Source organism: Salarias fasciatus, chromosome 8, assembly GCF_902148845.1.
Source record: "Salarias fasciatus chromosome 8, fSalaFa1.1, whole genome shotgun sequence".
Taxonomy (NCBI): Eukaryota; Metazoa; Chordata; class Actinopteri; order Blenniiformes; family Blenniidae; genus Salarias; species Salarias fasciatus.
Window position 1 is genome coordinate 21689437 of NC_043752.1, and position 24405 is coordinate 21713841.

Here is a 24405-nt window from a genome sequence, read left to right on the forward strand (position 1 = left end):
TCGTCCATCCTCCACTCTGATTGTGCTGTATTTGCATAGTTCTTTTTTTGCCAGCTGTATGTTCAATTTTGTTGTCCTAAAAAGTGAACTGGTTTTCCTCCAGGATTCCGCTGCATTTGGTTGCATCCATCTTGTCAACCCAGATCATCAGCCTCCCTGGCCCTTCTAAAAAAAAAGCCTTTGAACTTTGAAGCCTTAATCACCTCATTTCACAGTGGGGATGGTGTGTTCAGGGTGATATGCAGTGCCAGTTACCATCACACACAATTTTGTGTTTAGTTCAACAACAGTTTTGGTCTCTGAGCAGAGCTCCTTCCTCCACATGTTGTTGTGGTTGCTGTCTTACTCCGGCTTCCACCCACAGTCCAAAAACACACAAGTGAGGTTCATCGATGACTCTAATTGCCCCTCACCAATTAATGAACCTCATGAGGGGCAATTTAGAGTCACCCATTAACCTCATTTGTGTGTTTTTGGGCTGCGGGAGGAAGCCGGAGTACCCGAAGGGAACCCATGGGCAGAACGGTTTTGGTGTCTAAGAAGAGAGTGAGCCGAGTGATGTGTCTTTGATTGTGCTGTTTTTTTTATTGCTCGATCTACAATTGGTCCAAGGAAGGTCAGACGTCTGTTTGTTTGAATCCTGTGTTTCCAAAACAGTCAAAGGCATACACTTTTAAAAACTGTACCGAGCAAAAATAAGAAGATTAAACAACTCTGAAGTTGCATCATGAAAAAAGTTTTATTTTTTTTTAAGTTTATAATGTAAAACATAAGCGTCAGAAAGAAGTAGGAAAGTAGAAGAATCCTGAATTCTGGATGGCAAGGCAGAAAAAGGCCAGAACTCTTATTCAAAACATATAACCTGTGAAAAATATGCATTTAAAATAGATGAGAAAATAACTCAAACACTGTGACAGGCATACAATAAAACAATTTACACATTGTCAATGGATAGACCATTATCTAGTATAGAGATAATATAGTGTTTGTACTTTATAGAAGTGTGCCCACATATTCAATCAGCCTCATGGTAAAATATGTCTAAAGTTCAGTATGAGGATTCAATACATAAAATAATCAAATGTCCTTCAACAATTTTTTTCCAGTAAAATAGTTCACTTTGTCTCTGTAATTTCATCTAATTCAGCTTTTTCTCTTTGTACATTTAATGAAAAAAAGATTTGATGTGTAGTATCTTTTCAGTTCACACTTCACCCAATACAAAACAGGACTGTCCCTAATGTGTTCACAATAAATTCTGGGTTATCTTAAGAAAGGGAAAAAAGGTGCATGAAATGTCAACATTCAATGAGTTAGCTAAACTTCTATTGAAAGAAATGGAAATATTTTAATTGCTGTCATTTAAAGTTACTTTTTATGGCATTTATGGCTTGTTTTGATCAACATGGATAAACTCAGAGACTGAAGATTAAAGCATTGAAATTCTGATTTTAAAAGTGTTGAAAGCTCATTTAAGACTGTGAGGTGATTATGAAGCAGCTCGCTGACACACATCCACATTTCAACTCAAGTAATCAGATCTAACTTTTGAAAACCATGGTAAATATTAAAATGAGAAACCCTTTTAAAATAAGGAATGGTGCTGGTGTTACTGAGCCTGAAGAGACCTGTTCTCTTCCTGGGTCACAGCCTAAGGCCCCCCTCTGACCGCTTGACCTGTGACCTCACTGCTATAGCCGAGGATGGGAGCCAGCCACCTCTCCACCTCCTCCACGCTCATCTCTTTCCTCTGGGCGTAGTCCTCCACCTGGCAAATAAGGAGGGCAAACATGATGAAGGCAGCAAAGGTTGCCCCAAGACATAAAGATGTTGGATGACAGACCAGTGTCGTCATTACTGCAACTCTCTAAAGTGCTTGAAAAAACATTCGTACAGGAACGAGACGAGTTTATGGAGAAGCTGTGAAGGCTGATCTGCTGAACTGATGCAACTGCCTGATGTACTGCCATCTTTTTGTGCACGAGTTTATTTTTTGGTTCCTCATCCTAACTATGTTTCCCTTACTTATGAAGCACGGTCTGTAATGATATTCCTTTTTTTATACCCCACCCCCCCCCCCCCCCCCCCCCCCCCCCCCCCCCCCCCCCCCCCCCCCCACACACACACACACACAGTTTTTTTTACCCATGTCTGGCGCTTGTAAATCCATTTATGAAATGAACTTCAAACTTCAGGTCAGAGCAGCTCTCCTCTATCACAACAGCCTTCTACTGAACTCCTGGTACGTTTCACTTCATCAAGTCACAAAACGCATCTGCAGTCTACGTTTATTCCGCACATTCCAAAATGACAGTTGTGGCCATGAAGTCCATTTGAAGGCGTCATGGAGTTTACATGAACACAGACAATAGTTGAAGAAGAGTGTGATGCTCCAACCTGCTCTCTGGTGATCTTCCCCACAGCAAAGTAGGAAGCCTGACAGCTGGAGAAGTAAAGTCCGCAGACCGAGGCAGCAGGAGACATGGCCAGAGACTCAGTCAGAGAGATACCTGGAGAGAGGGGGAGAGAGATTGGGGGGTGGGGGGGGGGGGGGGGGGAATCAGGATGTGTTTACATACGTGTACGTTTCAGAATCAGAGCTCCCACTAAAGTTTATCCACGGTTACTGTAAGGAGGCGCTCCAGGAGCCTCTATCACTCTGGACTGACCCAGGATCGCCGTCAGGTTGCTACCAGCTGGGCGACTTGCCAGAAGACGTTCCGAAGACAATTCTTACTGGGAGACAAAGTTCTATTGTTGCTCCCTACATCCAGCTCTACATTACTCACCAAGTGGCAAGGGCCTTTTGTGGTCACACAGCGAGTAGGGGAGGTGGATTATGAGGGAATGCAGAGTCTGGGGCCCCTTGTTCAGGGCCGTCCGGTCTGTCTGACCAGAGCAGGAGGCTGGTCCACATTGCCAGCAGTAAGTCGGACCTGTTCCTGGTGCGCGTCGGACTCCGGCAGGGCTGAACTTTGTCACCGGTTCTGCTCATCATTTTAATGGACAGAATTTGTAGGCACAGCGCCGGCTGGAGGGGGTCCGGTTTGGTAGCCGCAGGATTTTGTCTGTTTTTTGTGGATGATGTTGTCCTGTTGGCTTCAACTCTTCTGCTGCGTCCAGCAGAACTCCGGCTGACGTGGTTCACATGAAGAAAGGACGGAGTCCGGTCCGGATCGGGTCTGGACATCGGCCTGAGGCTGCTGGGAGATGAAATGGGGGGGCGGGGGGTTGCTGCTGTGTCTGGTCTGCTGCTCCTCAGGGGGCTCCCAGGGAAGAAAAGGTTGACTGGTGAAGAAAAAACAAAAAGGGAAGATGGGTCCAGTCTCGGCCCCTGAGGGGTTCTGGAGACCAGGTTTCACTCTGAGTGAGGTGCTAGCTATGCTGTGGTCCAAGGAGAGAAGTTCTGCTTAATTCTGGAGGGATCATATTGGAAACTGGACTTTTAAGCTAGGGGGCGTGTCTGCATCATGGCGTTTCCTCCAATGGTTGCTCGCATTTGTGGTTTCACGAGCGTCATCATGAGGTGTGGAAGCGGTAGTGCACTTCCAGTGCTGGACTCCAGCTGCGTGTGGTGGTTGACCTGAGGTGCCATCTTGGATTTGTGTCAGGAGTTTAGCTGGCCACATGTTCACCATGGGTGGTCTCTTTGTTTCCTGTCTCTGTACCAGCATGAAGATCCCAACATGACCCACATCAAATATATGATTCCATCATGTCTGATTTGGCCACCAAATATATGCTTCACCTCATGTACTCGACCCCAACAGCCGCTAGGCACTTACCGTTAGCCGGCTGCTGGGGCCGTTTCGGTCCGCACCAATTAAACGAGCCAGATGTCTTCTTCTGCCTGTCTGCTCAGTGTTTATTCCGACCAACAGCGCCCCCAAACGAGCAACTGCTGTAACTGCATGACACTGTCCGTGCGTTTGGTCTGTCGGTGGTCCGCTCTCAGAGGTGCAGTGTGCAGCGAGCCGGACCAAAGGAAGGTATGGAAATTCATGCCCTCCCATCTCCCCAGGAGAGCTGAGTCCTGGGGGGAATTCCAGTTCTCCCCTTCGCCCTCGCCCTCGGCCCTAACCCTTGTTTTGCGCGTTCAGGTGAAGTGGTAGTGGCGTCCCGATTCGACTTCATCCCCCTTCAGACCGAGCGGGAGGGCGAGGGCTGTCTGGCCCTTGAAACGGAGATTTTCCAGGAGCACAGTAGAAAACAAGGGCTATGTGAAATTTCCCACAATGCCCTGGGAAATGCCAGCAAAATGGCAAAGAAAACATCAGCGTTAGCCAAAGAAATCTACAACTGTGACACTCCGTTTCAAGGGGTAGGGCGAGGGGGAGGGATGGAATATAGAATTGGAATTGGGCCCTGAACTTTCCTGGCATGAAAGCAGACTTAATGTACCCAGTTTATATTTGGGGCGACAACAGGATTGTTCTTTACTGTCGGTGTCTGGGACTCTTTCACACTGCTTCACCTCATTAATCTGCACATTTCTGCAGGAGAACACAGGTGAACATGAAGCGGCTCCAGTAGGCACTCACCGGTCTTCTCCTGCACGCCGGCCAGCCTCCACAGAGTGTTCTTCTCAGTGTGATCGGGCTGGCTCGGGTAGCCGGGCGCCGGTCTGATTCCCTGGTATCGAACCGTGTGGAGCTCCGAGGCCTGCAGAGCCTCGTCGGGACTGTAGCCCCACAGCTCCCTCCGAACCCGGGCATGCAGCTCCTCCGCAAACGCCTGCAGGGAGAGAGGAGGTGAGAGAGGCTGAGGTTCTCCACTGGGTTCTGATGTTCAGATAGTCAAGTTAAAAAAGTGTGCAATGGTCGTGTTCCAGACAGCCGATATAGAAGATGGTCTCCCGAGTTTTTACATTTGAAGGGACTTTAGTGAAACCCCTCCCACCCTTTGGAACACGCCTCACTACACCTTGTTATACAGAGCTTTCAACAAGCAAAGTGTGAAAAGCCACCAGGATTAACAAAGCCAGCGGTGAGACCCCTGTGGCAGCCCTATGCTAAGCTAACATAGATGGTCATTATTGTTATCTTATAAACTCAGGAGTACACCCAGGCCACTGCAGCTCTGCGTCACTACTGGAGATATCCTGACACCCGCTGCCTCCCGACAAACCCCGTAACGCCTGTTCGATTCAACGACCTTCTGCTGGCAGCTGACATGCCGAAAGGAGTCGGGGAAAACAAACAGGTGCCAAGAGGGGAGATGTGTTTGTTGTTTGCGGCCTGTTAATTAATTGAATGTTCATTTGATTAAAAATTTGCAAGCGATTAACGTGTGAAAAGTGGTTGACTAAGGGGTTAAGTTGCGGAGTGTATCTTTTAATGAGGAATAGAGCATCTCCATCAACCAACAGGCCGACATCTAACCTGCACATTATACTGTCTACAACTAGGTTTGTGACTGATTAAGAACTTCTGTAGTGATGTGGTTTTGGAGCGTTCGAATGGGCTGATTTGGGCTGATTTGGTTTATTTTGTTATTTTTACTAATTTTTTTAAATGCTTACATACTTAAAGCTAGGGTTGGCGATCTTGGAAAACTAGCATGTAGCACGAATGTAGCATCTCCCCAAGGCTCCGCCCAGCTCCCACCCCATTGGAGGAGCTCCGTTGGGAGCGGAGACGCGGAGACGTTCCGTGCACGCAGCACTTCCGCGTCCAGTGCGTTCCTGGCGTAACCTGTCCTCAGCGCTTCGTTTCTTTGTTTATCTTCATTTGCACTACGCCAAGTTATGACGCACTCACCGGTAAGTAAAGCCCCAAACATTCTTCTCCGCCATTCTGCAACGACGCTCCGTCCTTCTACGTGCACTGAACCAGGGTCAGTGCACGCCATTGACATGTACGCGCAGGGGGCAGGTCGAACGGCGAAGGGATTTGATTGGTTTAAAAAAAGGTGTCCCGTCAAGACGATTGGTTGCTGTTTTTCCCGTTTTACTCCTGCTGTAGATAGCGGATATTTTCCAAACTACTTTGAGAACACGCTATGAATTGTTTCCCATCGGGTCATAAAGATCATTTTAACCAGTATTTAAAAAAATGTATCTCATTCAAATCGCCAACCCGAGCTTTAATAAATAATAACAAATTAGGATTAATAAATCCATTAGTGTGTGCAGTAGTCTTTCATTTTGTGTTGTATCACTCTACCCATCTTGGCCTCACTGATATAATACTGAAACAAAACAAAGAAATAAAAAAAGCTAGGCACGTAGATAAAACGTGCCTGTGTGCAAACATAAAGAAACATCTGAAATGCATCAGGCAACAGAGCAGACCACACTAACCTGCTGTGCTCTTCAGACCAGCAGCCTAAAGAAGGCCTCAGTCCAGCCTCTCTGTGCTCAGAGACTGTTCCTCCCTGAACTTCAGGAAAGAGAGAACAGCCCAGGTTCTCCTGCTCGCTCCTGTTCATAGCTCTACATTGTGTTATTCCACTGATGACAGACGACAGCCCAGTGAAAGCTGGATTCATAAGAAACAACCGCATGAGGAGGGTTTTCTCAGCATATACACACTTCTACTGATTATTTAAGGCATTGATCATATAAACACTGAGTGAAGACGAGACCCGCACAGGGCGACTCCTGCTGGTCATATTCTGTAACTACTATTATGAAGTCAGTCTTCAGAGCAGTAAAGCATGGGGTTTGTTAGCATGTGTAGTAGTAAAATAACTAGGCCTGCAACTATTGATTATTTTAATAATTGATTTATCGATTGATTATTTTTCCGATTAATTGATGAATTGGATGAAAAAAAAAACATATTTGTAATTTTCACCTCATTATCCAAAAATAGAATATTTGGACTGACAACAAATGAGTACACAGATAGAATATTCTGTTAAAATAATATTAAATATTAAATCTGTATGTTTGTCAAATTGCTTCTTTAAACTAATAAAATACATACAAATACCTCTGCTACTGTAAATGTACTGTCACTGTGCAAAGATGTTTTTCTGGTTGTACTGTATTAAAAAAAATTGAAATAATGCATAATTTCTCAAGCCGGCTCCCACATTAAATAACAGGATTCCTTATATACTTGTTCAAATGAATTCACTGCGAATGGCATCTTTGAATTCAATTCAGGCTCTTTGGGAGGGGGATTTGGGGCTCACACTGAGTGATGGGTTATGGAATTAAATTTTGGATAGGGTATATCTGTGCCAGACACGCTGTTATACAAAGTAAAATTTTACATCGTGCACATCTTAGACTGAGACTCTCCAAAATGTTTCCCAATATTGACCCAACCTACAAACGCTGTCATCAAGCAGATGCAACCCTCATTCATATGTTTTGGGAATGTCCCAAATTACTCTCCTCCTGGACCAATATCTTTGACACAATAAGCAAGGTTTACAAGAATACTGAGCCTAACTCTATTATTGCATTATTTGGGGCGACCTCACAGATTCCTTCATGATCCTCAGGAGAAAAATCCTTCAAACCTTTTGTCAGTTTACTTGCAAGACGGCTAATTCTCTTGAAGTGGAAGTCTGCCACCCCTCCAACTCATCTGCACTGGATCAAAGATGTTCTGTATTTTAGTAAACTAGAAAAGATTAGATTGTCTCTCAAGGAGTCTCAACAGAAATTCTCAAAAATACAGGGTCCCTTTAATGGAATATGTCAACTCTCTGGATATCTGTGACACAGAGTGACACCAGTTTGTTTGTGCATTTTATTTATTTAATTTTTTTATTCTTATTGATTTATTTAATTTTACCTCCATCGGCCTACCTCACTGGCAGCACCAAAAATGAATATTCTCTGTTAAAAACCTTATTGTTGTTTTTGTTTTTGTTGTTGTAATTTTGATCACTGCACTTTCTTGTTGTTGTTTTTGTTTGTGTTTTTTTCTTCTCTCTTTTTTCATTTGGGGGGAGGGAGGGGATGGGCATGTTTGTAATGTAAACTCTCAAAATTTGAGGAGAGCTGTATGATCAATCGGATCTGTTTGTCAATTTTCTTATACCTCTGCAGTACGTTTATTTTAAACTTTATAAAACCTAATAAAGAAACCATTGGGGGAAAAAAAATGCCTTAAAATGACAAAAGGATCCGTTTAGTTGAATCTTATGTCGATTTAACAGAAAAACAAACTAAGCACCTTGTTCCAGAGTGTCAAACTTATCTTTTTCAGAGCACAACACCCAGATATGTTCTTGAAACTCTTTTTTCCCAACTTTTATTCTGTGCACGTTTCAATTATGCTTTGCAATTTTTTGTGCCACAGAATTCCAACACACCCTAAAACCAGTGGTGTCAAATAAAAGGCCAAAAGACTGAGACCTGAGCATGAAGGTCAGAGATGCAGCAGGAGTAATTAGCATCAACATCACACACTGCTGGGGTAAATTTCAGAATGAATTCACAGTAAAAATCACTTGTTGCTTGTATTTTTGAAAGCATCACAGCAGATCAAAATCATTTTGATGGGGCAGATTTTCAGCATGAACTCAGTATTCTTTGAAAGTTTTAGCTTGCCAAGTTTTTATAAACAGCTGTTTCACTTGAGGTGAACATCTTTTTAATGTGCCGTTAAAACTGCGAGTCAGTTAAAAAACCTGTTTGTCATTTCTTTTCTACAGTGTTAATCCGATATCAGTTGTGTGGAAAAACATAAAATGCTGTACCTCAGCCAGTCGGTCAGCCAGAGCTTTCACCAGGATGCTGTTGTAGTCGTCTCCCTGCTCCTGGAAGCGCTGACTCAGCTCCTCGGCGCCAAACACCCCCACAGCAAACAGCCCCACGTAGTCCTGGACGCCGCTGCTCACGGGGGCCACAAAGTCCGACACACACAGGTAGGGTTCAGGACTGGAAGTGTCCTTCTCCGCCTGCAACACACACCAAGGCCCCGTTTTCACCACGGCTCGCCGCTTCAGGTCCCAACGCAGCAACGCCTTCACGTCACAGCGGAGCAGTGACGGAGTGACATGTGGCACCGCCCCACCCTGACCCCACTCTGACCCCACCCTGACCCCACTCTGACCCCACTCTGACCCCACCCTGACCCCACCCTGACCCCACCCTGACCCCACTCTGACCCCACCGTGACCCCACTCTGACCCCACTCTGACCCCACTCTGACCCCACCCTGACCCCACCCTGACCCCACCGTGACCCCACTCTGACCCCACTCTGACCCCACCCTGACCCCACCGTGACCCCACTCTGACCCCACTCTGACCCCACTCTGACCCCACCCTGACCCCACTCTGACCCCACTCTGACCCCACCGTGACCCCACTCTGACCCCACTCTGACCCCACTCTGACCCCACCCTGACCCCACCCTGACCCCACCGTGACCCCACTCTGACCCCACTCTGACCCCACCCTGACCCCACCGTGACCCCACTCTGACCCCACTCTGACCCCACTCTGACCCCACCCTGACCCCACCGTGACCCCACTCTGACCCCACCCTGACCCCACCGTGACCCCACTCTGACCCCACTCTGACCCCACTCTGACCCCACTCTGACCCCACCCTGACCCCACCCTGACCCCACCCTGACCCCACTCTGACCCCACTCTGACCCCACCCTGACCCCACCCTGACCCCACCCTGACCCCACCCTGACCCCACTCTGATCCTGTGACTCAGAAAGAGAAAAAACTAAGCAAAATAAACTAACACTAAATTATTTTAAACTAACAGTGTATGTGCTTCATCTTCTGTAAATAATTTGCAATGAAAGATCAGATAAACAGCTTATAGAACCAGAAAACTGGCTCCGGGGAGGCGGGCTTTAGGAGCAACTCCACCAATCACAGACCAACAATATAAATAAATGACACAAAATGAAAACATCCACTGACGTTTGAAGGCTGCCACTTGGGACTAATCTTTTACCGTCCAACACTGTCTGCTTTATAAACACACTGGAATTTAGCACTCAGAACATTGGCTGGAACTAAAGAAAAACGAAGCGCACGCACACACTCGACACACTTTCCGTCAGTGAACCTGTGAATGTCACCTGCTGCCGCAGACCGTGGAGCCTGGCGATAGGCTGAGTGCGCTGGTCCAACGCCGCTTCGTCGTCGTACACATTGATGTCGTCCCCACTGCTCTGAGCCCGCCAGAATCCCACCAGGCCCCGCCCACTCAGACCGCCACTGTCAATCAGCTGTCGGAGGAGCCGCTGAGCGTCACCGAACAGTCGCCGAGCCTCTGAACCTGGAGATCCAGCACGCAGACGTCATGTGACTTCACTCAATACTGAGACAAATCAGTCTGACGCAAGGTCGCAGCAGAAACACTCAATATAGCAAGAAGCAGACGTTCCTAAGCTAACAGCTCAAACACTGATCTATTGTTTTGAAATACACATGAAAAGAGAAACTTAAATGCATTTATAAATCTTCACAATCAGAACTTAGGAAAGAACATATTTAAGCGTAAGTCATCTCGGCCTTTCTCCGCGATTTTAGTGGATTTAACATTTTCAGCAAATTTATAGGCACACTCAGTGATATGATCGTGAATGTTATTTCCAGAGAAATTGTGATTTTCTCTTTTTTTTAAGTAGGTGTTTTTTTTTTAGTACATTTCATATCTAGTGGACAAATATCAATTTTGAAGTTTGGAGAAGTTGTGACCTGGTCAGATGAGTATTTTCAAATGAATGGTACACGTGGATCTGTCTGCCGTGTGAGTGAATGAGGGCGTGAGTGAGTGAACATCATTCTTCCAAGGTTACAATGTCTTGTACTTTCTTTTAGAAAGCAGCTGCTCCACACAATAAAAAAAAACAAAGATCTATGAATATTCCTCATATTAGGAGGAAACATATCTCCTCTATCAGATTGTGTCTTCAGGTCGATCACAGAGGAGAAATCTGGAGAGATCAACATGTTCTCAGCTGACACACACTCATCAGTCCGTCCAGAGGAGTTTCTCTCTAATCATCTGGAAAGTCTTGATGAAGTGGAGCGTCAGAGAGACTGGTGTTGACGAGCTTAAAGGACCACAGCACCAAACGTCATCGGACACACTCGTACCCACGGTCTTGTCTTTGAAGATCTTGGGGTATCCTCTGTTGGGGTATTTTCCTCTCAGCTGCCACACGTCGAAGAAAGGCTTCCAGTCAATGAAGTCCAGCAGACTGTTCAGGTCGTAGTGATCAAACACACGCACACCCAGGAACGCAGGACGCACTGAGACACACACACACACACACACACACACACACACACACACACACACACACACACACACACACACACACACACACACACACACACACACACACACACACACACACACACACACACACACACACACCAGAGAGAGTTGGTTTAAAGCCATTTCAAAAAATAAATCCAATATACTGAGTGCCTTAAGATTGTTCCAGACCTTAAAAGATCTTTAGAATCAGGTAAAGGGTGTGTGGTGATGATGGAAGAGCTCAGTCAGGTCTGAACTGACCTGGTCTGGGAGATGAGAGCCAGTCTATGTGCAGTGCCTTGTCCCGGGCCTGGAGAAGAGACAGGTACTGACGATCCTGAAACACAGTGAGAGGGAAGGACATACTTTGATCCATACTGATGTGGAATAATGCGTTGTTTTCAGAGTTCTCAGGAACTCAGTGTGAAGGCCGCTCTGTTTTGTCTGACGTCACTTGGAAACAGCGTCTGCTCGTCTCGTGAGATCTAGCTATATGAGATGGCGTGGCCGGAAGTCCTGCCAGAGTCGGGCTGGATCCTTGCTCTCAATCAGCTGATTTGTGTGTGCTTCCTCTGCAATCCTCAATAAATCCTCCTTGTGCAGCGTCAACACCTTGACTCGTCATCTTTGGCTCTGATTCACCAAAAATTTCACAACACATTTCTCTCTTTTTCTATTCAAGTTTTATGGAAGTTTTTACATATGACAATCATACAGTGCTTTTTAACATAATAAGTAGAGCTTTTACATATAAATGAAATGTACGAACAACACTCCAGAGTGTGGAAGTGCCCACAAAGAAACAAAAAAAGCAAATAATGATCTAAACAAAATACCACAGGGAAGAAAATCAGCTGTCCTGCTGAGTGGCAGTAATAGTAATGTAAGGCTGTTCCCAGTGTGCTGCTTTTATTTAATTCATACAGCATACAGTACATTCCTATGAAGGAGTCTTTACAAACATATTTAGATCATTCTTTGAAATGTGTGACTTTGGAGGTTGTCGTGTTGAAAAAAAAATCCAAGCAGCCACTGAGACCCTGACAACAGAAACTGCCTTTTGACCTTTTTGTTTGTCCTTTATCACCCAGAAACACAGTTCATCCCACTCAATATGACCAACAACCATTCAGACTGCAGGATGAATGTGACTGCCAGCAGTGAGATCACTGACGCACGTTCATCTTCATCCAGACTTCCTCAAAATGAAGAACAGTAGGTTCAGAGGTTCTCCATGAATGTTGAGGAGACTCTGGGTATCAACGGGGCCAACCTATATAAATAAAGGTTAAGTAAAATAAAATAACTGTAGTCTATCAGCATGCGATTTTACAAACCAGCAACACACTGCACTGAAGCCCAACATGCTCTCAGTGGATGGTCTGAGCATCTCCACTGGCATGTGAATGGGTGACTGTAACTAACATTGCACAGCTCTGTGGGAACTATTAAATCAATGGAAAGGTGGGATATAAGTGAACTCCTTACCATGATTTCTTATGAAACCACAAGAAAAAGAGCAGACTGAACATAGGAGGAAGGCAAGCTCCTTAACACAAATGACGAGTGGATGAATCAAAGGAATTCACCTGTCAAGACAGGGACCTATTCCATTATACAGTGTATAACAGACTCCTCACTTCAGCTGTTATCTACAGCAGAATGAATCAATCTGCTAATACAGCCCGTAATGGAATTAATCTGTTTTATGAACCGTCGTCTGCGTTAAACACTCTATATATTTTATATGTTTTTGGTTAACATATAATTAGAAAGGGGAACTTTTTTTAAATTCATCAACTTATAGAATTGCAGTAGGAATAAAAGTAAAAAAGTGACTCAAATGTGTGAAAACAATCCAGCAGGAGGACGGACACTCCACTGAATGCAGCTTCATCTTCATGAACAGCTATCCAACGTTCTGGTTTTCTCTGAGGAGCTTCTTACCTTGAGAGAGTCGTAGTGCTCCTGCCTGATCTCCTCATACTCCTCCTTCAGGTCCTGGAAGTAGTCCTCCCTCGCTACTTCGTCCAGCAGCTGTGAGGTCTGAAAAGGAGACAAAAACACCAAACGACTGCTGCTAACTGACAACAAGAGCATGCTGTTTTTACAGTCCACGGTCTTACCACAACGACACTCCTGGAGGCATCCAACACGTGGACCACAGGGAAGCTGTACCGGGGAGCGATCTTCACTGCTGTGTGTGTTCTGACAGGCAGACAGACACAACACTCTGAGCTATGCTCTAGCACAGTGTGTGTGTGTGTGTGTGTGTGTGTGTGTGTGTGTGTGTGTGTGTGTGTGTGTGTGTGTTTAATACTTTGAGGTAGTGGCTCCTCCGATCAGCAGTGGTGTTGTCATTCCCAGTCTCTGCATCTCTTTGGCCACATAAATCATTTCATCCAGGGACGGGGTGATGAGACCAGAAAGACCAATGATATCTGGAGGAGCAGAGGAAGCAAATAAAGGTTCACCTTTGATGCAGCCACAATATTCCAGTTAAACGAGCCACAACTTGAATTCATGAGGGAAAAAAATGCACTGCTTCAAACAGATTTCAAACAGATACATGTTGGAGTTCACAAAGAAACACAATTTCAAAAATAAGAGAAAATCTTATGTCATGTGGACATGTGGACCTGCAAATGGAGGCAGGCAGAGCGAGAGAGAGAGAGAGAGAGAGAGAGAGAGAGAGAGAGAGAGAGAGAGAGAGAGAGAGAGAGAGAGACTACAGGAGGGAGAGTTCACAGAAGGAAGACGATGGTTTATGACACAGAGCAGTGAAACATGTGGAGTAAGAAAGTACAGAAGTGAAGCGAAACTGGGAGCTAGTTCCACATGGTAGGAACCCGACGTTAAGTAAAGTGTTTGCACCCACTGGGTCCGGGTTGTCTCATCTGATCAATGGATCAGCCGCAATTGATGTCCCTCAATCACAGCTCTAGGAAGAGACAACCTCTTCATCCAGGGTTTTTGATGTTCCAAGTTTTTAGTCTCCCATAGTGGAATGAATTGTCAATCCCACAGTAACATTATTATTTATATATATATATATATACATATATATATATATATATATATATATATATATATATATATATATATACATGGGGCGACAGTAGCTCAGTTGGTAGAGCAGGTCGTCTTATAACCGGAAGGTTGGCGGTCTTGCCCAGTATGAAAGTTGTGAGAGTGAGTGGTTGGTGGTGGGAGGGGCCGATGGCGCAGACTGGCAGCCTCACTTCCGTCAGTCTGCCCCAGGGCAGCTGTGGCTACAGTAGTAGTTTACCACCACCCAGTATGGTGTGAATGAATAATGCAATGTAAAGTGTCTTTGAGTGTCCTGAAAAGCGCTATATGAAACCAATGCATTATACACACACACACACATATATATATATATATATATATATATATATATATATACATACACACACACGGCAGCCCGTCCGCGCCGTGCTAATAGTTAGCCACAACATGCCCAGCGCTAACCTAACTTCCCCACTGGAGCCGCGATACGCCCAGCGCCAACCCAACTTCCTGACAGAGACGCCGACTCGCCAGGTATTAAACCGAAACCCAACACAACATGCAACAGCTGACATCATGAGCCGACGGTGGACAATAAGTGATAGGTGAACTTACTTGTCATTGACCCACACAATCTATCGATTGCTCACCCCGTGCACTGCTGCTGCTCCGTCGTGACAGCACTGAGCTACAGGTGTAGAGGGGGGCGTGGCGGGTAGACGGCGTGACATATACACCTCTGTGACCTATAACCCTGTGACAACTAAATATATCCCTTCTCGACATATATAAACTACAAACAAACTTTGTGGCCTTTTCTATACAGAGAGAGAGAGAGAGAGAGAGAGAGAGAGAGAGAGAGAGAGAGAGAGAGAGAGAGAGAGAGAGAGAGAGAGAGAGAGAGAGAGAGAGAGAGCCAGTGAAGAGCAGCTGATATTGTTCTGATGTGTTCTCCTGCTGGTTCTCCTCACAACTCTGCTGCAGCATTTTGAACCAGTTGTTGGTTCCTGATAACAGGAATTCCAGTCGTCTACTCTGGAGGAACTGATGATGGACTCATTTCTCAGCATGGCTTGAGTCAGCATGTTCCTGATTTTAGAAATATTACACAGGTGAAAGAAGGAGGTCCTGCAGACCTTTTTAATGTGGGAGTTAAAGGATAAGTCCAGGTCAAAGGTCACAAAGAGGTTCCTCACAGTGTTACTGGGGGTTAAAGCAACACCGCCCAGGGTCACTATTTGTTCAGGAAATTTTTCTCTCAGGTGTTTTGGACCTAATATTCTAACTTCTGTTTGATCTGAGTTTATGAGGAGAAAATGACAACTCATCCAGGTTTTTATGTCTTTAAGACAAACTTCTAGTTTGACAAGTTGATCTGTAGATCTGTGTATCATCTGCATAACAGTGGAAGTTCATGGAGTATTTCCTGGTGATGTTCCTACAGGAAGCATGTAGAATGTGAAGAGCATAAGTCCTAAACCAGAACCCTGTGGAACTCCATGTTTAACTTTGATCCGGGCTGAAGAGTCATCATCAACATAACAAAGTGGACCCTGTCTGTTAAATATGATTGAAATCAGTGTAATGCTGAACCTTCAATCCCAATAATATATTCTAGTCTCTGTAGCAGGACAGAGCCCAGGACAGAGCCCAGGACAGAGCCCAGGACAGAGCCCAGGACAGAGACCAGGACAGAGCCCAGGACAGAGCCCAGGACAGAGCCCAGGACAGAGACCAGGACAGAGACCAGGACAGAGCCCAGGACAGAGACCAGGACAGAGCCCAGGACAGAGACCAGGACAGAGCCCAGGACAGAGACCAGGACAGAGCCCAGGACAGAGCCCAGGACAGAGCCCAGGACAGAGACCAGGACAGAGACCAGGACAGAGCCCAGGACAGAGACCAGGACAGAGCCCAGGACAGAGACCAGGACAGAGCCCAGGACAGAGCCCAGGACAGAGCCCAGGACAGAGCCCAGGACAGAGACCAGGACAGAGCCCAGGACAGAGCCCAGGACAGAGCCCAGGACAGAGCCCAGGACAGAGCCCAGGACAGAGCCCAGGACAGAGCCCAGGACAGAGACCAGGACAGAGACCAGGACAGAGCCCAGGACAGAGCCCAGGACAGAGCCCAGGACAGAGCCCAGGACAGAGCCCAGGACAGAGACCAGGACAGAGCCCAGGACAGAGACCAGGACAGAGCCCAGGACAGAGCCCAGGACAGAGCCCAGGACAGAGACCAGGACAGAGCCCAGGACAGAGACCAGGACAGAGCCCAGGACAGAGCCCAGGACAGAGCCCAGGACAGAGACCAGGACAGAGACCAGGACAGAGCCCAGGACAGAGCCCAGGACAGAGCCCAGTCCTCTATCTGAGGCTGTGAGAAGATCATTAGTGACTTTTACCAGAGCTGTCTCTGTACTGTGATGAGCTCTAGAACCTGACTGAAAACACTCTAACAGGTCATTGTTATATAAATGTTCTCAAAACTGACTTGCAAAAACTTTCTCCAGAATTTTAGAGATAAAGGGAAGGTTGGATATTGGTCTGTAACTTGTTAGAACTCCTGGATCAAGGGGGGCTTTAGAGGAGAGGTTTGATAACAGAACCTCAAGGGCCAGTGGAACATAGCCTGTTACTAAGGATGAGTTGATCTGATCTGATCTGATATTCATTACTAATCGGGGAAAATTATTTTAAACAGTCTGGTTGGGAGTGGATCTAATGTATAAGTTGTGTTTAGATGAGGCCACAATTGAGGATAACTCAGAGAGTTCAATAGGATGGAAACTAAGTAGTTGTGAGTCAGGTTCTACTGACAGATCTGAGGATGTGTTTAATATATCTGTGACCACTTTGGGGAGAGTGCTTTCAATTTTATCTGTAACAGTTTTAATTTTGTCATTAAAGAAGTTTACAAAATCATTACTGCTCAAGGATAAAGGGATCTGAGGTGTGACAGAGCTGTGAAGTTTTATCAGCCTGCCTATAGTGCAGAAGAGAAAACACGTCTCTCAAAAACATCTGTCTAAATCTGCCTTTCCATCATGATGCACTTGTTCCTTTTAATTTATAGCCCTGTTGGTTTTATTTATTGTGGTCTTTTCTTTGTACAGTGACCTTGGGTGTTGTGAAAGGCACTTCAAAGTAAAATGTATCATTATTGTTGTTGTTGTTGCTGCTGTTAAAGCTAGGGTCTGTGATCTTGGAAAACTAGCATTTAGCACGAATGTAGCATCTCCCCAAGGCTCCGCCTAGCTCCGCCCAGCTCTAGAGTTGCCAACCGTTCCTTGAAAAACGGAATCGTTCCGTATTTGGATGTAAAAGTGTGCGTTCCATATTGAGCTGAAAAGGAACGCACTTTGTTCCGTATTTCTGAGAGTCAAAACATGAGCAATGGAACATGCGCTTTTTTTTGAAAACTTACGGTAAATTGTTCACCGGCTCTCTGACGTTCTGTGACCAATGAGCTGACAGAGATGGCTCGACAACACAGAATCACTCTTATCTCATTGGTCAAAAAAAGACCGTTCCTTGGAGGCTACAGCAGTTCATTGGCCAGTCGTCAGTTTGGTCACAGAGCGCACGGGAAGAAGTAAATCACAACATTACAGCAGCAGCATGGCTTCCAGAGACATGTAAGTTTGTGCCGTTTCCATATCAGATATATCATGTTTAGTTCATTGATTTGTGTCTGCTGCTGCAGACTGTGGTGTGTTTTCAGTTTAGAAACAGAACCTTGTTGGTTTCTTTGTTCAGAAGGTTTTTCAGTTTTGATTTTGCACTTTTTTAGCTGAAAATAAAAAAAGGAACATGTTAAAATCCAGAAGAGACAGCAGCTGTTTGATGTTATTTTGCACATGTAGCAATAAATATAGAATAGAATAGAAAAAGAAGACTTTATTAATCTCACACTGGAGAAATGTACAGGTGTATCGGCTCATAGAACCCACAGCAGGGTGCAAAAGTAATGAATGGTGCAATAATTAACAAGTGATAGTGCAAATCATACTAGGACTGATAATAGAAGCTAAAGACAATGAAGATCTAACTGTATGTACAACCTGAGTCTTAAAAATATAACAGGAAATATATAATATATACAATATAGACAATACAATATGCAATATATGATGCAATATATAACTATACAGTATGATATAATATATACAACTTGTTTTAGTGGAGTGAATGGATACAGCAGAGTGAATGGATGATAAAGTGTCGCTGAATTTCTTAAAGGGGGGGGGTGCAGGATATTATAATGTCCAGGATTATTGCTCATATTCTACACAGTAGAACTGTACAGTCTGACAGCGGTGGGGATGAGAGGCCTGTGGTAGCTCCTTCCTGCTCTGAGGGTCTCAGTCTCCTCTGAAGGAGCTGCTGAGCTGCTCTACGTCCGGTGCAGTGGCTGAGAGCTGCTGTCCATCATGATGATGATACTGGAATGATAACTGTCTCACTGTAGGCCTCAAATACAAACTGATCAAGCTGATCATGAGTTATTGCAATCTTGCTCCTGTAGGTGTAATGCAGTAGCCTAATGTGTTTTTACAGTCTGTAATAGGTATAACTGTGGCAAAATGCTGTTATATATGCGTTTTTCACCCCCCAAAAACCCAGTTTTTTTCAGCTGCCCGCGAGAGGTGTTCCTTATTTCAATCTCTGGGAGTTGGCAACCCTACCCAGCTCCCACCCCATTGGAGGAGCTCCTGTTGGGAGCGAACCCAGGGGGCAAGGAGCATTTCACTCAGTAAGACAAAAAGTGCTTTTGGACAACATCGTCTACCCTAGCTTTGGGATGTCATGGCAGGTCGAAGGGTCATAGGTGGAGAGGCGGGGTGAACAGATTCACACGTCAACACCGAGGTGGTGTTTACTGCACTCTGGAGGTTCTCAAAACAACACCGTTTTGTCGCCATGTCAAACCTGCCAACCTTGGTGAAATTTTTTGAGTACCACTTGCAGGGCTGTCAGTCCTGCTACCCACCCCCCGGGAGAGTTGTCGACGGGGGGGGGGGGGGGGGGGGGGGGGGGGGGGGGGGGGGGGGCCTTTGAGCTCTATGGATTCTGCGGCAGCACAATCACACAACAGCAATCACCAATATTTTTTCATTTTTTCATTGCTGTTTTCATTGGTTGTTGCACTATTTTACCCCGCCCCTTTGCTTTTTGATTGACAGGTAAGTGGCAGCGGAGCACACGTTTCTTCCCGGTTCCATATCTGCGGTGCACCAGCCTAATTTACCGGTATTTCTTTCAGCGTGACAAATACAATGTGTGCCGTGACTGCATGACAACACACCGCAATGCGAGGCACTTCAGAGCCCTGCTGCTGCATCGTGGTGTCAGACATGAGTACTGCACGTCCACATTTCTACCAGCGCTCACAGATGTCTGCAGCTTTTTGCGCAGTTTAATGAGGCGGAGCGTACCGGCGTATTCTGATGTCAAATTGTGTAACTGCTGTGCAAAATGCGTACAGGTTGGCAGGTCTGCCATGTGGACGATCGGCTAGAAAGCAGTTGCATGAAACAGCACTGTAATGTATACGGGACATGAGCGTTACCTGCTTTCTGTTGGATGGCCTCTCTGAGGATCCGATCACAGGGAACCATCACTCCCAGGTCAATCACCCTGCAACATGACAAACGCACTGCAATCAACATGTGGTGCACTTTCTGGATGTGGGGTGGATGTGGGGGTGGCGGTGGGGGTGGGGGTGAGTGGTGGGGTTGCAGCTCATCCAAAGATTCCACCACTGTTCTCTCGTAATCTTTTCTTGTTTTCTGGGATGGCTGGATTGTGATGTGAATTGTTCCAGAGGATATTGATCTGGATGAGAACCAGCAGGTTCAGTCAGATAGACGCTCCCCATCTCTGCGGTGCAGCTGCGCTCAGTGATCGGCGCACAGACAGAGGCGACCAGCCTATATCTGCGATTCTTTGTACTTTAGCATATTTCTGTTTAAGAGTTATGATGCACATAAATCAAAACCTGTCCTGTCTTCAGTAAAAATCTGTCCTGTGCCTTGGAAGTTTTTATTTAGCCTCTAGCAGGATGTCTGCAATAATGTCTTTTTTCTTTTTTTTTTTAATAAGCTGTTCGTCAGCTTGTTTCTTTTAGATCATTTATAGGAAAAAAGCATGTATATTTTTGTTTTACTATCATTTATTTAACGGCATCGCACAGTAGTCTTTTGTGCTCCGCCAATGATATGATTATTGTAGACCGTTCAACTCCGACTGCACCGCCTTGGGTGGGGCTGAGCACCAGGTTGAGGTGTCGACAGACTCAGTTTAGCACAGTGACAATTTTGTGCCAAAACAGTAGGACGAAGTGCTGAAAACTCCCACCTGCAGCCACGTCTATCCTCTGTGCAGACGATCATCACTGGCTCGAGGTAATTTCACTGACAGGTGAGCAGAGCTCAGATCACCAAATCCTCACAGGCATGTTTCCAGAGTGTCAGTCACGTTGAAGATACACAAAATCACTCATGAAATAAATACATTTTTTTCTACAAGCTTCTTCTTCCTCTTCCTGTACTGGGACTACTGGGATTCTGTCTGAGGAGCCGTGCTCCTGTGGTCTCGGTCTCAACGGCCACCTGCCGTGCGTCGTGATGCGGGGCTGTCTAAGAAGCTACTTCTCGCTGAAAAATATAAACTGGTAAATGGATAAATGAATGAACATATAAACAAATAAACAAATAAATAAACAAACAAACAAACAAATAAATAAAAATAACTTGTATTTGAGCACTGATGTCGCATCAAGCGCAGCCGTTCTCAACCTTGCGTCCTGACCCCAAAGCGGGCTGAGAGATGATTTCTTGGTGTTGCCAAATAATTTAAGAAAACCAGAGATGCACATAAATTATTTTTGAATTACTGTTTCTGACAGGGATTTCTTTCATTCCTCCTTTATTTTTTGTGTGTGCGCGTATGTTTTTGATAAGGTCTTTGTACGGCGACATGGACCGTGCAGCAGCGGCTTGGTACAGGCTACCAGCTGCCTCCAGGACCGGGGTGGTTACTGGGCTGAGCAGCAGGTCGCACTCGAGCATCGCCATACCTGTTATTCCTATGCTCAACCTGAGCCTGACTCTAAAGAAGCCTCTGTGGCCCACCTATCTGAAAAATGATCCTCACAATGTCAACTTCTACCATACTAGTTGGTAAACATTTGGTCCTGACTCATACTCTGTCCTTCTTTCTTTCTTTTTTAGCCTGGAGCAAACATGGTGGAGTACCTCTACGAGGCCAAGGTATCTAGACCTGACCCCTAGGTCCTGACACTGGGAAATGACGATCAGCAACACCTCAGGCCAGGACAAACTTTGGAACACACTCTGCTTCAAGCATTCTGAGTCTGAGACTTTAAATAGCCAAAGCAGCGTGAACTAGACTTGTTGTCAAGACCGCCTAAACCGAGACCAAGATCAGAGAGTGTCAAGACCAAGACAAGACCAAGACCAAGACCAAGTCAAGACCAAGACTGGTTCAGCTCAAGACTGAGACCAAGACCAATTTTTATTTTATTTTTTTGCCATCTTGCATGAGCTGTAGAACATCAGCTCCACCCTGGGTCCAGCTGCTCAGTATAAATATGAGACTGTATACAGCACCGAGACAGAGCAGGTTCTCAGTCTGAACTCACGACAGAAGTTGAGATCAAATATGTGAGGCAGCTGCATGGCTGCTAATTCTAACCTATTTGAGGACTGACTCTTGAGTGCTATTAAGGACTGACATGACTATTAATTCAGCGCAATTCACAAACAGAAAAGAACAGCAAAATAAACTAATAGTAAAATGATAATATGCTGAAAATGCACGTTTCATTTTCTATAAACAATCTACAGTAAAAGAGCAGATAAACAGCGCATGATACTGGAGAAGTCACCCCGAGGAGGCGGGTCTTCGTACAGAGTCCACCATTCACTCACATTAAACCAACCAGTGGTGTTTCATGATGGTGGTTTGGGGCAGATTTAAAGTCGCCCACCATGATCTAGTTTATAAATGTCAGAAAAACAGTGACTGGAGTACCATTACCATTACACTAGACGGTAGTAATGACTAATCTAATTACTTTTTACAGCGTTACAATGCCGTTATCATTATTGACCATAAAAGGCTGTGTGCCTCTGTGACCATAATTCACTGCTTTCAGCTTGGTTTTGCGACCAAGACTGGTCTGGAGAACTGCAAGTCTAGCGCGAACGTGTGGGGATTCTTGCAGAAGGCATGCTGGGAGTGGAGTCCAGACTGGTAAAGTTTCTTCAGAGTACAATACTTGCTTGCAAGTCGAGCTAAAGAACTCAAGGACCGGTTATTACAGATGTTTAAAAAATGGACATCGGGCCTGTCAACTGTTGTACGTTGTTTTGCATTGAATGTTTTGAACTGCTGCAGTTCTTGACCCGAATGATAGAAAATTTAAATATCAAGGTTTATATCAATAAAACTATCAAACATGTAGTTGAAACAAACCAAACTTTTACTGAATTGGACCCAGCATCTGGGTAAAATATTAAACTCATCTTGCTGGGTCAAATTAACTAAATCTGGGCTGGTGCTGTGATGACTCAGTGGTTAGGTTACACAACAGCTCAAATTGGGTTATTTTTAACCCACCAGTTTTTAGTGTGTAGGACATAATCTTCTGAGCAAATCAATAAGTACCAGCACTTCCTCTGTACTCGTCTGCCCACAATACAATGTCCAACGTTTTCCTTCTCCTTCTTTGGATTTGCGCTGTTAGCTTTGTTTACTTCACTACGGCCGATGGAAAGGATGCTTTTTCCTCATGTTCAGTGTGACCTGGTGAACCAGTCTTACCTGAAGTTGTTACAACCCAGCACCACACCCACGATGTTCTTGCCGATGTCGTGAACGTCTCCTTTCACTGTGGCCAGTATGATGGTGCCCTGATAGGGGCTCTGCACAGAGCAGAGGAACAGAGGCTCAGGAAACATCTAGAACAAGTATAGGCGCACTGCAGGCAGCAGTAAGAGCTTCTCATAGCTCCTCACCCCAGGCAGGGTTGATGTATTAGCTGCATTATTTGGACCATAAAAATATGCTTTCAGTTGGTTTTCTCATCTGTTTTTTGGCTTCTCTTTATATCAAGCTTTTAACATGTTTGTGTAACACTGCAGGGAGCCAATAATAGCCAACAAACACTACACCCTGCTAAAAAATAAGACCATCACTTTTTTAACTTCAGGTGGGAGGTTTATGTTTTCATGGCTACTGGTTTTGTTGGTTAACAGGGTAACTCAAAAACTCATTAAGAGATTTTAATAGAAATTGATGAGAATTAAGTGATTTAAGTTTTGGAGAGATATGGAACAAATTCTTGATCTGGAATAAAGAAGAACAGTTTGAAATTGAAATTGGTGAATTTGAAATGGTCATTAATGAAAGATGGAAGACTCAATATGTGCTGAAGAGAAAACATTTCCATTTTGAGTGTAATCCAGATAGCATTCTTGACATTACATCGGGAAGAAAATCAAAGGGATATCACATTCAGCACCCGGAGCGAACATTCTGGATGTGATCAGCAGACTGATCCCACCAGGGGGATAATAACTAAACAAAGTGCTGGATGCTGTTCATAAACCATTCAAATAGGGCTTTAGTCACACATTAAGTCCATGCCTCAGAGATTGCCAGCTGTTATAAAGCCAAAGGTGGTGCTACAAAGTACATGTTGTCCTGTTTTTTTTATTGTTTTGTTAGAATTGAGTGATCCCATTTCCCCCCCCCCCTACTAGATGTACAAAAATTTAATTTTTTTGGCTAAAACAATTTTCTTTCTTGATTTCTTTAATTGTTTGTTAAACTCAGATATTTGGAATTTAAAATGGTTTAATTTCTTTCCTACAAAATGAAAAAAATGAATGGACATTCTCCAAGACTAACTCCATCATTTTTGGCGGGGGTTCTATGAACGGGAACAATGGGTTAGAGAAGTGTGGATGGCTCATTTTTCCATCCGCAACTGCTTCTTAAAATCTCCATCTGCCCGCTATCCGTACATGTGAAAGATTTTTTTATCAATTTTCAAAACCGAACCCGCCTGGCATCCGCAGAATAGTGTTTAGGTGTATTGAAGTTGATTTTTTTTTTATTTGAGTGCTTCAACCGCAACCCGCCCAA

The 24405-nt window shown here is 45.0% G+C and overlaps 1 protein-coding gene across 1 annotated transcript in view; it reads right to left on the reverse strand.

Annotated features, from left to right (window-relative positions):
• Positions 1-725: 725 nt before the first annotated feature.
• The window catches only part of mtr (5-methyltetrahydrofolate-homocysteine methyltransferase), an 84914-nt gene continuing 61234 nt past the window's right edge, over positions 726-24405 (reverse strand). Inside the window, exons 22-33 of the mRNA XM_030098405.1 lie at positions 23080-23180; positions 19802-19869; positions 13521-13641; positions 13327-13408; positions 13148-13246; positions 11462-11537; positions 11035-11190; positions 10011-10210; positions 8662-8862; positions 4542-4734; positions 2398-2510; positions 726-1768 (exon numbers count right to left, since the gene is read on the reverse strand). Coding sequence (XP_029954265.1) covers positions 1652-1768; positions 2398-2510; positions 4542-4734; positions 8662-8862; positions 10011-10210; positions 11035-11190; positions 11462-11537; positions 13148-13246; positions 13327-13408; positions 13521-13641; positions 19802-19869; positions 23080-23180 — 1527 coding nt within the window. The 3' untranslated portion in view covers positions 726-1651. The remainder of the gene's footprint in view (positions 1769-2397; positions 2511-4541; positions 4735-8661; positions 8863-10010; positions 10211-11034; positions 11191-11461; positions 11538-13147; positions 13247-13326; positions 13409-13520; positions 13642-19801; positions 19870-23079; positions 23181-24405) is intronic.